Raw genomic sequence first — 18213 nt, forward strand, 5'->3', positions numbered from 1 at the left:
GAGCAACACAAACTAAGGATTCAGGCATTATGCTGGCCTGCCCCTGCCTCCTGCCAGAATGCACTTAGGCAGTACTCTGGTCAGCCCAGGGTTCCAGGAATACTGGTCTGCACCCAGGTGCAAAGGACCCCTTTAAAATTAAGACCCCTGCCCACTTATGCTCCCTTTCCCTCAGTTCCCCTGGGGCAGACAGGACTTTTCCTGTTTCCCTCTTCTCTTCTGTCCTCTCTGTCTCTGTGTCTCTTTACCTCTTTTCTCTTCCCTTCCCCCTCCCTCCCCTTTCTAATAAGACTTGTCACTTAAGCTGTCTGCCTGGCATGTTTGTCCCTCCTCCTTGGCCACCCTTGCCTGCCTTGGGATCCACCCCACATAAAGTACCCCTCGAGCTTCTTCTTTTTTGATTTTTCAAGACAGTTTCTCTCTGTATGTAGCTTTGGAGGCTGTCTTGGAACTTGATCTGTAGACCAGGCTGGCCTTGAACTCACAGAGATCCACCTGCCTCTGCCTCCTGAGTGCTGGGATTAAAGGCATGCGCCACCACCACTCAGCCTCAAGCTTTATCATTACACAAATAGCAACAACCCATGAATTAAAAAACAAAACAAAACTTTATTTACAGTTCAAAATTTAAACAAGATCTTGGTTCTGATCTGTGATACTTCCAGGTCCTGGATCACACAGGCAGGAAACCAAACAGAGGCCAGTCCAGCTTGTCAGACTCAAGGGAGAATGTCACCCAAAACAGCAGAAGACCTAAATGGTAGAGACAGGTCAGTGAGAAGATAGGTATAAACAGCTTAAAGGAAACAAATGCTCCCAGATTCTAATCTTTAGGAAAACCTAAAGACCAGACCTTCGGATCCCAGGACCACATGAAAGCGAGGCAGTGAACGTGTGACCAGGAATGTCCTTGGCTCTCTCAACCATGTGGGTCCCAGAGATTCAACTCAGGTGTCAGGTTTGGCAATAAGTGCTGTTACCTGTGGCACTAGCTCACCGACCTATTTGCATGCAAAGGGACAAAGGAGTTCCAAGGAGCTTAATGACTTGACCAAGGCCAGAGTTAACAGTGTTATGGCTTGGCTTAAGGCTGGTGTCCTCATCAGGCTTGGATGGCTTGCTGTCCATGACCTTCCAGGTTAACTGTACTAAAAGAGAACAGCATGTATACCGCTGCTTTTCTCTTACCAACTCCCTTATGTGGACACACCCTCTTCTAGGGAACAGTGAGTTCTGAAATCCCAATGTAAGTCCACAAAGTTTACCCTGGGTCCTCAAAGTGTGTAAGAATGCATAAGTACATTATAAACAGCTCAATGTACCGGAGGCGAAGGTCTATGACACCAGGCACTATGTTCTTAATATGGGTCTTGCTTCAAGGTGTTCTCAGTCAAGACAAAGATAGCCTTATGTACTGCAGCACACTGTGCTAAGTGCTGTGACAATATCTGGTTGGAGCCACTGACTGGGCTGAACCCAGAGGAGCTGGAGGGACATAGGCAGGTTTCTAAATTGATGTTAGTCATAGACACATTTCATGGAGAGAATGGAAAGACTTGGGACATATACACATAGACATACAGTATATTAGAAGATTTAAGTTCAATGTAGAATTCTAATATAAATAGGACAACGTAAACTGAAAAGAAAGTCTTTGCTGTTTCTACTTAGTGGAAATATCTACTACCAGCAATGTACTGTTTAACTCCAAAAGTTCTAAAACATTCAATAGAGTGCCATGTTTGTACAGCATAACGATCTCCATAGTCACTTTATTTACTTTAGAAATCTTGCCAGTACACACAGATCCTCTTCTTTTCTTTTTCATTAGGACGAATGGTACTGGATAGAAGAGCCTTGCCGTGAATGTTAAGACACTGTAGGAGTCTTGCCTTTGGATTGGAGGAGAGCCAGACATTCTACCTCTATTATTAAGGCAGAGCTTCCCACTCTCAGAGCAGGGCACAGTGTCACACACCCAACAGGCAGGCAATACATGGGGGCACACCTTGTTGTATTTAGGGTACTTGTCTCTTCTGGCACCCTTAGATTGTCAGTGCCAGGCAATATCCTGCAAGTCCGGCCGCTGCTTGAGGAAGTGAGACTGTGAACAGTGATTGCTGCTGGAGGACCAGGATGTCATCGTCTCCTGGGCTGGGATTCTCCTTGAAAGGACAAACCCTGTTATCCCCCATGCTGAGCTTTGCCATCTACTATTACCTGTGAAAACTCATCAGAACTAGCTCCCTAGCAAATTCTTCTGGAGATTCAAAGAACATTAAAGTATGCAAAACAATGCTCGGTATGGTGACTCATGCCTGTAATTTGGATGTTTAGAAGGCTGAGACTTTTGTTACAAGCAAGCCCCCTCCCTCTGCCCTGTCCCAATCCAACCACACAATTGCCCAATAGGTCTTAAAATCATCTATATGGCTCTTAACCATTATTCCACCTCAAACAAACCTGTGGTATAATAAAAACACTTGGGGTGGGGGGGTGGGGGGAAGGGACACAGAGATGGCTCAGTGGTTAAGAACACTCACTGCCTGTTTCTCCATATGACCAGGTTCAAATCCTAGCACCCACATGGTAGCTCACAACCACAACTCCAGTTCCAGGGGTTCTGATGTCCTCTTCCAACATCCTTGGGCACCAGGCATGTACATATCGTACAAGATACACACTCAGGCAAAACACACATAAAATATTAAAACAAAGACAAACACTTCTGGGAGGTTAGAGAAGCTTGTAAGTTTTCACCTGAAAAGGAATGACAGGCTGCTTGATCATTTCTTGGGACAGATTTTCCTTAATCTGTCCCAAATCTCACCATGAAGAAATCCAAAGCAGACAGCCATCTGCCAAACTTTTTTACAGCAGACCGTTCTCTAGACTTCCTGACACCTTAAAACTGAGGATAGGGGTTAAAAAAAAAAAACTATTGTGTATGAGTGTTTTGCCTGCATGTATGTATGTATGTATGTATACGACATATGTGCCTGGTGCCCAAGGAGGTCAGAAGGTATCAGATCTCCTAGAACTGGAGTTATGGATGGTTGTGAGCTTCATGTGGTTGTGGGAAATGAACCCTGTAAGAGCAACGAATGCTCTTTAACCACTGAATTATCTCTCTAGCTTCCACACACAGGCTCTCACGTTTGCTTAGCAAGCACTTTGCCTTCAAAACAAAATGTGGTCATGCTTAAATTCCCTTGCTCAAGTGATCTTCGGTCTCTGCAGTGGCTGAACTACGCAGGATAACTGATGTCATAACCATGTTCCTAGGTATTATCTATAGCACAAGCCTGAGCAAGTCAGGGTTAGAGGACTGAATAGGAGCCCAAGTCTAGAGCTTATTATATGAAATGGCAGCCACTACAGTCACATGTGACTCTTCAGATTTAATTAAGCAAAATAGCTGGGTAGGGGTGGGGGTGGTGGAGGCAGAGACAGGTCTTTAATACCAGCACGCAGGAGGAAGAGGCAGGCAGATCTCTGTGAGGCCAGCCTGGTCTACAAAGTGAGTTCCAAGACAGCCAGGACTCTTACACAAAGAAACCCTGTCTTGAAAAACAAACAAACAAACAAAAAAACCAACCAAACCCAACAACATCCCCTCAGCCTTGGCCACACTAGCAGAGTTCCACATGCTTTATCACTACAGGCAGCTGGCAATCAGCTCTAGCTTCTGTCTAGGGTACAGACATAGGCATTCCCATCACTGCACACAGGGCTGCCCATTGGTCAGTCCCGGTCTAGAGGGCCTCTGGAATGTGAATGACCACTGAGGAATTACAAGAGGGACTTTGATAGAGAAAGAGCTAAACGTCTTTTGCTAATAGTGGGGGGGGGGGGGCAGGATAATGATTCTTAGAGTCCCCTACAAGGCTTTCCAGTTCTGTAAAGAACTGTTCAGAAAGGAGACTCCAATGTAAAGAAGGCTGGATTTTGTTTTGCTTCTTTGGGTGTTGGGCACTGAATCTAGGGTCTTGTGTGTGGTGGACAAGGACCTTATCACGAAGCTACAAATCACTGTGCCCTTAAAGAATCCTGAGCCGGACATGGAGGTGCACTCCTTTAATCCCAGTATTAAGTAGAGGCAGGCAGATTGCTGAGTTCAAGGCCATCCTGGTAGACAGAGTGAGCTAAAGGATAGTCAGGGCTACACCCGAAACTGTCTTGGCTAAGCAGTGGTGGCACACACCTTTAATCCCAGCACTTGGGAATCAGAGGCAGGTAGATCTCTGTGAGTTCAAGGCCAGCCTGGACCACAGAGCAAGTTCCAGGACAACCTCTAGAGCTACAGAGAAACCCTGTCTTGAAAAACCAAAACAAAACCAAAAAAACCCAAAACAACTTTCTTGAAAAACAAGCAAACAAAAAAGAATTCCTAAACTGGGCGATGGTGGCACACGCCTTTAATCCCAGCACTGATGAGACAGGGGCAGGTGGATCTCTGTGAGTTCAAAGAGACCAGCCTGGTCTAGAAGAGCTAGTTCCAAAGCCACAGAGAAACCCTATCTCGAAAAACCAAAAAAAAAAAAAAAAAAAAAAAAAAAAAAAAAAAAAAAAAAAAAAAAGAAAAAAAAAGAAAAAAAGTCCTTTGACCTCCATTGCTACTCACAATAAATAAATAGATACAATTTCCTAAGTATGCAGATAAAGTACAGAAAAATTTCAAAGGGTATAGACTCTATACTACAGAGGATATGATGGTTGGAGGCAGTGAAGATTAGTTGGATAAGACAAAGCAGGAAAGACATTAAGGAACCAATAATCTCAATGCTGTCAAATCACAAGTTCTCATACTTTTCTTCTCCTTTGCTGTAGCAGAGACACACCCTGGCTCTGTGTATGCTTTACGTTCCTGAGCAACACAACAGTATTCTTTTTTGCTGGCGGGCAAGCTGGGGCTGCCTTGGCTTGTAGTCTGTCAACTTGTGGTAATCTTGCCTCAGCCTCCAAATGCTGAGATTCAGCCAAAATTATTTGTTTGTTTGTTTACTTATTTATTCATTTTGTGGATGTACTTATGGCTGTGCAAGTGCCAAATCACACGCCAGAGGGAAATTTGCAGGAGCCAGTTCTCTTTCCACAAGTTGGTCCTGGGGATCAAACTCAGGTCTACCGGCTTGTCAGCCACTGAGCAGGTTCACCTGTCCCCTTTATACAGGGTCACTAAGTTGCCCGGCTAGCCTTAAAAACATTGTTAAATCCAGGCAGTCCTCAAACTTGCCACACTCTTGGCCATCTCTCCCTGGCTGGGATAACAGAATTACAGGTGTGTCCTACCACACCCAGCTAAATTTTTTTGTTTGTTTTTTGAGACAGAATTTCTCTGTGTAGCCTTGACTGTCCTGGAATTCCCTTTGTAGGGATCCGCCTGCCTGTCTCCTGAGTGCTGGAATTAATATTTTATTTTGGTAATCAGGAGGCTGAGGAAAATAAACTAGGTATGGGTGGCCTGTCCTTGTAATCACACACCTAGGAGGCAGAAGAAGGATTATATTGAGGCCTGTCTCAGCTACAGAGACTTTTATTGAAAGAAACAAACAACAGGTGGGCATGGTGACCCACTCTGTAATCCTAGCATTTGGGGGACAAAGGCAGGAGGATTAGGAATTCAATATTATCTTTGGCTTCATATCCACTTTTAGGCCAGCCTAGGCTACAAACACACACTCTCTCTCTCTCTATGTATGTGTGTGTGTGTGTGTGTGTGTGTGTGTGTGTGTGTGTGTGTGTGTATATATATATATACATATATATATATATATATATCAAAAACAAACAAGTGCATTCCTTTAAGCCCAGAACTCAGGAGGCGGAGGCAGGCAGATCTCTGAAATCCAGACCAGCCTGATCTACAATATGAGACTGTGCATCTAAGTAAATGAACAAACAAGACAGAAATATTTAATCATCATCAAACTTGAATAACAAAATGCTAATGTTTTCTAAAACATTCTGGAGAATAGTTACCAATTACAATGTAAAGGAAGTAAACCACAGCAGAAATGTCTGTTTTCTGTTTTAAAGATTTAAGTACCCTACCCCCATTTTCAAGATAGAGTTTCTGTTTTGCCCAGGCTGGCCTCAAACTCAGAGATTTGCCTGCCTCTGCCTCGAGTGCAGGGAGTATTTTTAGTCAGTCAGTGATGGCATACACCTTTATTTCCAGTGCTCAGAAGGCTGAAGCAGGTGGATCTCAGTTGGAGGCTAGCATGTCTACAGAGTGAGTTCCAGGACAGCCAGGGTAACACAGAGAAACCCTGTCTTGAAAAACAAAACAAAAATAGTTTGCATCAATATGCATGTGGATATACATGCAGGGTACCCATGCGGAAATCAGAGAACAAGTTGGCTCTTTTCCACGGTGGGATACGGGAATCAAATTCAGGCCTGCATGGCAAGTACTTTTACCCAAGGAGTCATCTCACAGGCTCAGTTTTTTTGTTTTTTTTTGTTTTTAAACGAAAGTAAGTTTTATGTGAAGTAAAAAGGAAAAGTTTGAAGATGTGATGCCAAATATGAAGAGATACAAACAAATAAACCCAACATGCTGAAGAGATGGCTCAGTGGTTAAAGGCACTTACCACTCTTACAGAGGACTCAGCACTTCTATTGAGCAGCTGACAAAACTGCCTATAACACTAATAGGATCCAAGGAGACCCAAGTCCTCTGGCCTCCTTGGGCACTACATGAAGTCATATGCACATACCCACACCCAGACACATATACAACAACTGGAGAGAGAAAGAGAGAGAGAAGCAAGATCAACATCATAGTATGATGTCATTTAGGAAAAATAATCTTCCCAAAAATAGACTGACAGAAAAGGTGAACACACTTCAAACTGTCAGGAAGTAATATTGGGGGTGGAGAGAGAGACTGTATGGTGCTACTTGTGCAATTAAAAGCAAACCACCAGGGGCCGAGAGAGATGGCTCAGTGGTCAATGTTGGGGAATATTATTTTCAGGTGTGTGACTTTTGTTTGTGCTGCATCTGTTTAACTCTGTGAAGCTGTGTTACCGTGCCTGTCTAACACATCTGGTGTCTAATAAAGAGCTGAACGGCCAATAGTGAGGCAGGAGCAAGGATAGGTGGGGCCGGCAGGAGAAAAGTATGAATAGGAGGAGAAAAGAAAGAAGGGGAGACGGAGAGGAGGATGTCAGGGGCCAGCCACACAGCAATCCATGTAGTAAGATTTACAGAAGAGAAGGGGAAAGCCTAGAGGCAAAAGGTAGATGCGAAAATCTGGCTAGAAACAAGCCAAGCATGAACATTCATAACTAATGGGTGGGGGGGGGGCCCTCAAAAAAGCCATGAGTTAAAAAAAAAAAAAAAAAAAACACTATATATATGGCGCCCAAAATGGGGCACCAGTTTGTTGTTTTTCTTCTATTGCTTCATCCTTTTAGCTACAGTTATCCTATTCAGTAACTGCAGCTCCACAGCTACCAGTGGCCACACAGCATCTAGGCCACAAGAGCTGAAGCCTGAGGGAATTCTGTCCCCTCAGGCACTGACTCTTTCTAAGCTACTAAGTAAACTTATTTAAATCTCTGTCCCACTAAAGAACTCAAGACTCAAAGGTTGAGGTAGAATGCTGCTTCCCAGAGATGCTGAATAGCAAGCAGCTCATTAGTTCACCACGGAGTCTTCCAAGAAATTCTTGTGCGTCTTCTTGCCCCTCCTTATAAACCCTTTTCCACCTGGCTCCTCCCTACAACTTCCTGTCAGATGCTGACCCAGCCTCCTGACTGCAGGTGAATTTTATTTAATCAAACACATCTTTGCATCATTAAATTGTTCCAGAGCATAAACAAAAGTAACACACCTTAAAATAATATTCTACAACAGATCAAGAGCATTTGCTGCTCTTGAAAGAAGACCCAGGTTCAATTTCCAGCACCCACACTCTGGCTCAGTGATCTAATGCTCTCTTCTGGGATCTGTGAACACCAGGCATACAAGTACTATACAAATATAGATGAAGGGAACACACTCATATGAATTAAAAACAAACAACCAAACCAAAACAACTCAACGAAATACAAGGACTTTGGTGAAAGATTTGTGCTGTATTACTCTGGCTGGTCTCCAAAGCTTCTCAGGTGATCCTCCTGCCTCATCCTTTCAAGTAGCTGGGACTACAGAGGTGCACCAACATGTCTGGCCAGGACACGTGTCTCTCTCTCTCTCTCTCTCTGTGTGTGTGTGTGTGTGTGTGTGTGTGTGTGTGTGTGTGTGTGTGTAACAGTGGGACCGAGGGTGCAGGTCCGTGGTAGTGTACTTGCTTTGAATGCACAAAGCCCGGTTCAATCCCCAGTACTACAAGTACAATAAACTTCTGCATGATTTAAAAGTTACTTTGGAGACAACTGGTAATTTTGAATATGTACTATGTATTACAAATACCATGTTTATTTAGTCTTATTAATTAGTCATAATTTTAGGGGCTCCTTGCTGAAGTGCTTAAGGGTGGAGTAACAAGAGGTCTCCAATTAGAATGAGAATGAGAGACAAAGAAACAGGAAGTGAAGGAGAGAATGTGGCATGAAAATGGAGGGAGGAGATAGTATAGTCACAAACAAATGTCCAACACTGGCGACCCTAGGTGATTATTCAACATTTTTTCAAGTTTTCTGTAGGTCTGAACAAAACTTAAAAGGCAAATGAAACAGCATGACCCCTCCCACACCCTAGTGTGCGGTAACACACAAGTCACTTAGCTTACTAGCATTCACCCCAGGGTGTGATTCTCTCCTGGGAGTGCCTCTCAGTTCTTTTTTCAGAAGGCCCCAGTGCGGAGCAGCCAGTGGCAAATATCAAGGGGAAAGAAGCCTGGGAAAGCTGCATGTGAGGCCCACACTCCAGAACTGGCCACCAGGCTGGCCCCAGCGCAGTCACCTGGGAATCAGGTCCTTTTCAGGGAGCATTTCCAGTGTCCCCCTCACAGAGACCCCCAGGTTGACATCCTCTCCTGACAGCTGAGGAAACATGCTGAGAAGTGCCTGCTCCAAGCTCACAAGTAAAGGAAATAAACTCAACACTGTGGAACAGTCTTTGTACACTGTAAATGTGCACTGCTCTCATTGTTAACAAAAAGCTGACTGGATGATAGCTGGACAGGAAGAGATCGGGAAGACAGCCTGACACAGAATTCTGGGAGGAAGAAGGGCAGAGACAGAGGAGTTGCTAGCCAAAGGCAGAGAAAGCAAGATGGGCAAACCTTACTGAGAAAAGGTACAACATGGCAGCACATAAATAAGGTAGAAGGGTTAATTTAAATCTAAGAGTTAGCTAGAAACAAGCCTGCGCTATCAACCAAGCATTTGTAATTAATATCCGCCTCTGTGTGTTTATTTGGGAGTTGCTAGTGGGGCAGAAATTTCTACTTACAACTCAATCCACAACTGTGAGTGGAAAGTTTCCCTCAAGCCATGATTCTAATCAGGGAGAAAAGATCACTTACCTGGTTTAGTCCTGGTCTGGATTACATTTCCCCACACTGTGAGATTACCACTGGCAATTTGGGTTTGTTGTTAGGGCCTGTGGGAACATTCTAGAAAACAAAGCACAAGAACATGAGATAACACTTGGGCACCTACTCACTGCCTTGCTTCCATCCCTAAGGAACCAAGATCAGACTGATGTAGACCAAGATCAGTCTTTCCTGCCAATGAAGTGTAACAGATCAAAGAGAAAAGTAACACAGAGGCCACAGCCCCACAATATAACAATGTAGCTGTCAGAAGAGCACTGACCAGGAAGGAATCCAGCTTACAGAGGAGTTGTAGGAGGCACAGAAGAGGGGGCATCTCAATTGGGCCAGGAAGTGTAGGTAAGATCCCAAAGAAGGAACTCTTAAGGTAGAGAGAAGGACTATAGCCCAGGCTTGGGGTGGGGTAGAGCAGGAGGCACCCACCTGTATGGCCAGTCTCCTTAGAGAACAGCCAGGACCTGCCTGATGCCACTGGACCAGAGAAGGCAGTGGCAGAAGGGGTCATGGAGGGGTAGGCAGAGTACAGGTCATGAAGGATCCGGAATGCAATGCCAAGAAGTGGAATTTATCAAGTGGGCATCAGGATCATGGAACAAACCCAAGTATGTACTGGGTGGGATAATGAATGGGGCCAAGAAAGCTTGACCTCTCTGCTCTTCCCCAAGGAGACCTATAACTGCAGACAGTGACAGGTCTCTCTAGCAAACTGGAGCCCATTTACCCTTCTCTAGTTCCTCATTAACAGGCAGAGGGTACCTGACCAAAAAGATTACGAGGACACCCAAGCAGGACCAACCTCGATTTTCCTCATCACCAGAAGTCCATCAATGATTTTTCCTGCAGAAGAATATTAAATTAAGGCTTCCTTCATGGTGCTGGCACAGTGTTTTTTAGATCCCAGTGCCCATTCCCAGTTAACATCTTACAACATAAGGAAACAGAGGTTCTGCAAGGCACGCTAACTTGTTCAAAGTCACAAGGAAAAAATATATGTGTGTATATACATATACAGACGTACATACATGCAGGAAACTAGGACACATGCTTGGCTCTGAGTGACCCCAAAGCCACACTCTTCCATGCTGCCTCTGGGGCATTTATTATTTATTTCATGTGTATTTACTGGAATACTTGTCTTTTCTATGAGTTCTATCCATCCCTGTCTTGTCCATCTGCCCTAGCCATCCCCACCATGTCCATCACCACAGCAGCTGAACACACCCATAGTGAGTGTGGAGAATGAGGCAGGTCCAAGACAGATGACTGGGACAGGAGGATGGGAGTAAGACTTACCAAACACTACGTGCTTCCCATCCAGCCAATCACACTTAGAACATGTGATAAAGAACTGGCAGCCGTTTGTACTGGGACCACTGTTTGCCTGATAGGAACCAAATACACCTGTAATAAGTTTCTCTGGCCATGTTGGGTGAGAGCAAGATTTCCCACAAAGTCCATAACTCTAAATGCAACCTAACTGAGCACCTATTATGAGCCCAGGCTTAGACAAGGACACATGGATAAACAGAACAGAGTCCTCACACTTGAGACGTAAATTCTTCACTCAATGAACAGTCTTCTTAGTGTCAGGTTTTGTAGGAGTCACACCTCTCCTTCCATCACATGGGCCCTGCAGACTGAACTCAGGCCATCAGGTTTGGTGGGAAGCACCTTTACCCACTGAGGCCCCTAGTATGAGGTTTTGTTCATTTCAGACAAGCAAATACAAGACTTAACTAAGTTTTTAGGCTAGCATACAGGGCAATGGCTTTAATTGTGGCATTTTCACATGTACATTTATGATATCTTGTTCTTATTCTCTTCCTAGATCCTCTCGTTTCTCTAGCTGGTTCCCTCACTTTTCTCCAATGGTTCCCCCTTCTGTTTTTTTCTTCTAAATTTTTAAAACTGTGTGTGTGTGTGTGTGTGTGTGTGTGTGTGTGTGTGTGTACACATGATGTGTGAGGTCAGACTACTCTGTGGAGTTAGTTCTCTACTTCCTCCTCATGGGGCTAGTGTTGAACTCAGGCATGTGCTGCAGGTGTCTTTATCCCTTCTCTCACCAGCTGAGCTGTCTTACTACATACCCCTTTCCCTCCTTACAGGACCTGACTTAGTGTATTAGCTGCAAATTAGCAACAACTGGATTATACTTACAAATTAGTTACCAGCTAAGAAAAGACACTGCCTATGAAATCAGCTGTTTGCAGTGGTTTTGCAATGTATTAAAATTTATTTACTTTGCTTATTGTTCCCGTTAAACTTTATATACACTATATTCATGCAGGACCCCCAGGAGCTGTAGTTGCAGGCAGTTGTTAGCTGCTTGATCTGGGTACTGGGGACCAAACTTAGGTCCCCTGCAAGAACAGAAGTGATCTTACCCACTGAACCGTCTTTCCAGGCCCTGCACTGTCCCAAATCATTCACTGCTGAATTTTACTTTCTGGGAGGGATTTGAGGCAAGTTCTCATGTAGCCTAGGCTGCCCTGGAACTCACTGTGTATCTGGGGCTGGGCTTGAAGTCCTGACCCTTCTACCTCAGTCTCCCTAGTGCTGGGATTATAGATGTACACCATGCTTTCTTTATGCTGGAGACCAACCCAGGGCCTCCTGCAAGCTGTTGGCCATTCTTTCAACTGAACCCCACCCTAGCCTATCTGAGAATCTGAAACTGCAGCCACATCTCTTCCCTTGAAATTATCTTCTCAGAGGCAGTCACATTTTGGTGTGTCCCTCCTTCCTCTCCCCTTCCCCCAAATAGGGTCTCATTTCTGCAGCCCAGGCCAGCATCAAACCTACAGAGATCAGCCTCCTGAGCTTTAGAATTACAAGAGTGAGTCACCACACATCAAACCAGACCAAGGAAGGAGGATGGGGTAGGTGCTGGCGAGGCCTGACTGAAGCAAGAGACACATTTGCTCTAATTCCAAGACACAGAGCTGGACCTCAACAAGGTACCAGAAACCTGCTATGCATCTAACCCCAAATCTTAACTTACCATGGAAAGCAGGCCTGGAGCTGAGTGTCTAAGTTTAAAATTTTCATCTGCAAACGGACCTCGGTAAATACTAGCGACTCCAGTACCATCTCCCTGAGTAGAAATAAGGTATGTTAGTGGCCTTGAGTGCTGGGCATCCTGGAAATCAGAGGAATATTGATAGGGTTGGGGAGAATTGCTCAGTGGGTAAAAATGCTTGCTAACCAAGCATGAGGACCTGACTTCAATTCCTTAGCACACACAGTAGGAAGGAAAGAAGGGAGGAAGGAAGGAAATCCAGGCATGGCTGTACATGCCTCTACTCCAGCATTAATAGGTGGAGACAGGCAGATACTGAGAGCTAGCTGGCCAGCTCCCCTCACTGAACCAAGCAGTAACCGATCTACTGAAACCTTGTCTTAAGGCAGTAAGTAACTGATAGAAAACACCCAATGCCTTCCTCTAGCTCCGTACCCACACCTACAGGCTCACACACACACACAAACACACACACACCCACAAGCTTGCACACCTGCATGCTTACTCATGCACACAAACACTGGATGGGTGGGGGACACCGTTGCACTTAAAGCCTAGTTTTCTTTTTTCCTTTTTAAGATTTATCATTATTTTAAAAAATTATTCCTTTTGAGATTATAATCGTATCACCTCCCCTTTCCTTTCTCCAATCCTCCCCTTTTTATTCATTTTCAAATTTGTGGAGCTAGAGTTACAGATGGCTATGAGCTGCCATGTAGGTGCTGGTAATCAAACCTGGGTTCTCTGGAAGGAGCCACCAGTGTTCTTAATCTCTGGCTCCCAAGTTTCCCAGTTTTAAAAATGGATCTGTAAGTTTTGGTGCCCAAGAGCCCAAAAGTGTCAGATACTCTGGACATAGAGTTGTAGACAATTATGAGCCAGGAACTCAAGTCCTTTGGAAGAACAGTAGGTGTTCTTAACTGCTGAGCTATCTCTCCAGTCTCCCAGATTCCCCAGCTTTATAGAACTACATAGTTGAAACACAGCACAAGTGTCAGCAGGATTCAGCCTAAAGATCTTTAAAAACTCCTAAGAATCTAACTAAATTTACATCTAAAGGGTAAAGAACGTCTCTCAGACACAAGGAATTGGTAACATGCCCATCTAGGCAACAGTAACAGTAAAGAAACAGCATGCATAGAAGTGGGTGGCTAAGGGAAAAGCAGGTTTAAGGAAGGAAATTCCTGGCTTACTGGGCACACTCCAAAGCTGGGACGGGGACACAAATAGCGTGGTCACAAAATGTCATGGTCAGCAGTGAAGGACAGATCCTTGGACTACCTCAGCAAGCTGAGCATCAACTGCCTGCCTCTCCTGACCTGATTCCTAGCCACTTGTGGTTAAAAGCTCAGCTTTCAAAAGGAAAAAGAAAGGGAGACCCACAAAAACAAGCAAAAAAACTAGAGTTTTAGACAGTGACACCAGAAGTGGAAGGAAAAATAGGGGACATAAGCAGTCTCCTCACTTCCTTTTTGGGGAAAAAAATTACAGCTAATTTCAAAGTTTTCTGTGAACAAAAACTGTGGATTGTCTCAGATTATCTATAGGTATACTAGCAGAGTCCAATTTCTGGTTACAAAAAGCTCAGGTTTGGACAATGGAAGTTAAAGATTCAAGTTTAGTATTGATATATGTTCTAAGTGCACAGTCAGTGGTAGCCAGCATTTCTACAGTACAGCCCCACGTCCATGCTCTCTCCGTTTAATTTAGCTATTATTCTTAAATCTCAAGACTGGAGCTCTATAGGAAGAATAGCCAAAAAAAAAAAAAAAAAAAAAAAAACCAGCACTACTTACATTAACAAAATCTCCACCCTGAATCATGAAATCCTTTATGACCCTGGAATAGAGTAGTAAAAACAAACAAACAAAACAAAAAACAGAGGGAAGGATTCAGTGGTTTGGTCACCGATATAGTAGCTTAGTATTTTTTCTGAAGTACAATGTTTATCACTGTGGCTTAGAGACTCAGTCTTCCCCTGGAGTGAGCAAGCTGAGGGATTATGAATCATAACACCTTTTAAGCTTCAGGGGCATCTTTGCATTGATTTAAGGTGTATGTATGAGTGAGCACCTGAACAACAGAAAAGGGCTGAAAGCTGTCAGGAAGAAATAATATATTCACCAAAGCAAAAAACATGTGAAGGGCTTAATGCAAATTTTTTTTTGGGGGGGGGAAACAACAGCAAATATATGTGAAATGGACCATCACACGCACAGGGTAATGTAAGCTGGTATATTCAGGCATAGTCCTTTCTTAGCCCCAGTTTCCTTCCTTAAAGAATACAGATTACACATACTACCTCACACAAATGCTGGGAAGGATTAAAGACCTTAATTCTAAAGAACCTGATATGGGTGACATGAAAATTTTCTGGATTCAAGTGGAACAACTTTTGCTAAACGCTAACAAAAATTGGTAAATATGGAAAGCCAGGAGTTCATGAAGGTCAGGTTCCTGTATCAGACTGCCTGATAACAGCAATTATTACAAAAGCTTCTACCTGGAACCAGGCAGATGGTTCAGTGGGTAAAGATCACCAGAATCCACATAAAAGCTGGGTACAGAAGCTTATGGAAATGCATCTGTATTAATCTGATAATGTTTTCCTTGCCATCATTTCTATAATACAGTACTACAAAGAGCTTAGGATGACTTAAGGTGCATGGAGAGCTGTGTACAGGCTATGTGGTGCTGAGTATTGAACCCAGGGCCTCATGTATGTTGGGAAAATTCTCTACCACCAAGCTACATCCTCAGTCCTGACCATGACTCTTTAAACAACGAACTTAATCTAACAGTGGTGCACTCAGGTGTTCAGAACTGCCTGCACTGATACCAAGTGATGACGGTACTAACAGTTTGTCAAATGCCTTACCTATGGAAGGTACTTCCTTTGTACCCTATCGGAACACCATCTTTTCTGTAACCAAAAAGAAAGACTTGGAGTGATGACAATTAAGCATGGATCCTTTCCATTTAGGACACACTGGAGACTAAAAGAACTCTCATAAAGATTTGGATAGAAGTGAGCTAAAGAACACATCAATAAAGGAGGCACTCTCTGAATATCATCTTCCACCACTCAAGACTTACCCATGGTTCCCCAATACCCTCACCAAACCTCCAGGACCCCCTTCAGGGGTAGGAGAGGTCAAACACATCTGAGACTGACCTGAACTCTCCAGTGCAGAATTGCCTAAAAGGAAAGAAAGAATGAACAGTCACCATGCCATTGCTGTCTGGAGCATCTTCTAATATCAGGAGAGGAAGGTACAAATAGCGGGGCCAGCAAGTCCACTAACTGGTCGGCCGGATGTCAGGGCATGCAGGCGTGTAAACCAGTAACATAAATCGATACAGGGACGGTCAACCCCGGTAGCTATTTGGCCAGTGCAACAACACACAGAGCACCGAGCTCCAAGGCAGTGAACGGATGGACAGAGGCAGACATGGCAAAGAGTGCCCCGGAGGCAGGCTTCGGGCTCAGAGACTTCTGGTTCAGTTGAGCATCTCCTTACCTAAAGTTCTCTGCCGTCTTTGGCACCACGTCTGCAAACAGCTCGATCTTCATGCGACCAACTTCCTGCAAGTGACGGGAGACGCAAGGCTCAGTCCACGGCCGCAGCCCATGCAGCTCGGAAGCTCCCACCTCCGCCGTCCTAGCCCAGCCAGTCTCGGGAGGGCTACAAGGGGCCCCTCGGCTGCCTCCCTCACCCGTGTCCTGCCGGCCTCCCGCACCTCACCTGGCCGCCGATGCTGACATCAAAGAAGACCACAGGATTGACTGGACTTGAATTTGCCACCGCCATGGCTCTCACCCGGAAGTAGAAGTTCGGCTTCCGGTGACAGGCCTTGCGGAATTCAGCCACAGCACAGGCGCGGTGGAAACCGACCATGGTTGGGCCCCGCCCCTGGAAGTGCGGCGGGGACTGCGGGGAAGGCCGAAGCTAGTGTTGTCGCGGGCAGATCGGTTCTGAGGGAAGAAGGTGCAGGAGCAAACGAGCACAGGAATCTTCGCCAAAGGCGAGCTCCTACTTTCATGACTGTACCAGTGCAGTACAGATGAATGCCCCACAGACAGCATTTGCTGAGCCGTCACACTTGGTGTCCCCTGCCACAGTGCCCGGAGGGGGCACTCACGAGAGAACCCTCTGAGTCACCCTCCATATTTTAAAATGTTATGTTACATAGGCTGGCTCAGTCTGGGAATGTGATTTCATTTCTGTCGCAAGCTTCCATCTCATTTCCCAAAGAGTTGCAGTTTAAAAAACAACCTTTGTGCTTGTAAATCGTGTGGGGCTTTGCATATTTAAAATAAATCCAGCGGTGTATACGAAGCCCTATTCTATTTGCCACCGCTGGTAGTTTAAACCTGAAAGTAGAGGCTGCGCACTACCTAGCCTCAATCTACCATTCAATTACCCTTTTTGTCTCGGTTGTGGAGGACATTAGATTGCTACGTCCTTTAAGGCCTTGTCAAGTTATGTCTTTTCCGATTTTTTTTTTTTACTTTAAATGTTTTTGAGACAGTTTTGCTGTGTATCAAGGGCTGGCTTGGAACTTAACAATCTTCCTACCTCAGCCTCCCAAATGCTGGGATTACATACATGGTTTGCCATATCCTTTTGGAACTGGCGTTGAACTGATGTTTCAGGAGGACCAGAGCATCCCAGCACCCATGCGACAAACTGGGTATCCTGCACATACCTGTAATCTCAGCTTCATGGAGGGTGAAGACAGGATATTCGCTGGTTAGCTGAGAAAATATGAACCCCAGGTTTAGGGGAGAGCCTCTGCCTCAAAGTAATAGATGGTAAATAACAGAGGAAGACACTTGATGACCTCTTCTGGCCTCAGCTCTTGCACAGGTGTGCACACACAGGCACATACGCACACACAGAAATAAATATTAATCTTGAAAAAACTACAGAGATTGAAGAAGGGTATTCAGTGTGGAGTCCTCACCTGGTCATGGATGTCCACGCACACAAAACTGTATTACAATGAATGTATAATAGGATAATGGCTACTTTAAAAAAATACTTATTTCAGGGAGCTATTTATTGGCAATTGATAGCAGCTGGGAGGAAGGGAATCAGCTTTCTTACTAGTATAGCAACTGCTAAATCATCCATGCTTCACTGGAAGGCCATGTAGCCAAGAACATATGAGCAGCATAAATTGGCCTTGATGAATTTTAAAAGGAGAAACACCAAGTTGAGTACTTAGGGTATGGGGGTGGCTCTGGGAGGAGTTGGGAGAGGGGTTGATTATACTCCCAACACACTGAAGTTCTCAAAGGTCTAATAAAAATTTAAAATAAAAATATGTTCATTAGAAGGGTGTGGTAGAGCAGGCTTGCAACACCAGTATTTGGGAGGTGGACACAGGAAGATCAGGAGTGCAGGGTCATCTTCTGGCCCATCAAATTTGAGGCTTGGCTGGGACCCCTGAGATGTTGTCTCGAAAGTTCCCAAACAAAAAACATTTGAATAAGGACAAAAGGGTTTGATTCCCAGCACCCACATGACAGCTCACAGCTGTCTGCAACTCCAGTCTCAGAGGAGCCAATGCCCTTTTCTGGCACTTCATGCACAGGGTATATAGACACATACAGACACATCAATGCACACAAAAAGAAAATAGTCATTATTAATGGGTATATCAAACAAACAATGAG

At 44.6% G+C, this 18213-nt stretch overlaps 1 protein-coding gene across 1 annotated transcript; it reads right to left on the reverse strand.

Annotated features, from left to right (window-relative positions):
• Positions 1–608: 608 nt before the first annotated feature.
• Ppih (peptidylprolyl isomerase H) lies at positions 609–16374 on the reverse strand. Its single transcript, XM_051188641.1, has 10 exons — positions 16277–16374; positions 16052–16116; positions 15706–15729; positions 15409–15453; positions 14327–14369; positions 12513–12605; positions 10805–10892; positions 10308–10348; positions 9482–9571; positions 609–753 (listed from the first exon to the last, which is right to left on the reverse strand). The coding sequence occupies exons 1-9, from the start codon at positions 16340–16342 to the stop codon at positions 9503–9505; spliced, it is 534 nt and encodes a 177-aa protein (XP_051044598.1). The 5' UTR covers positions 16343–16374; the 3' UTR covers positions 609–753; positions 9482–9502.
• Between the last annotated feature and the right edge of the window lie 1839 nt (positions 16375–18213).

This window comes from Phodopus roborovskii, unplaced genomic scaffold (assembly GCF_943737965.1).
Source record: "Phodopus roborovskii unplaced genomic scaffold, PHOROB, whole genome shotgun sequence".
NCBI classification, from domain to species: domain Eukaryota; kingdom Metazoa; phylum Chordata; class Mammalia; order Rodentia; family Cricetidae; genus Phodopus; species Phodopus roborovskii.

Coding starts and splice junctions, on each gene's coding strand:
- Ppih (XM_051188641.1), bottom strand. CDS start 16,342: ATGGCGGTGGCAAATTCAAGTCCAGTCAATCCTGTGGTCTTCTTTGAT. Junction 16,117..16,276: donor ATGTCAGCATCGGCGGCCAG/GTGAGGTGCGGG, acceptor CGTCACTTGCAG/GAAGTTGGTCGCATGAAGAT. Junction 12,606..14,326: donor AGGGTGGAGATTTTGTTAAT/GTAAGTAGTGCT, acceptor ATTTCTACTCAG/GGAGATGGTACTGGAGTCGC.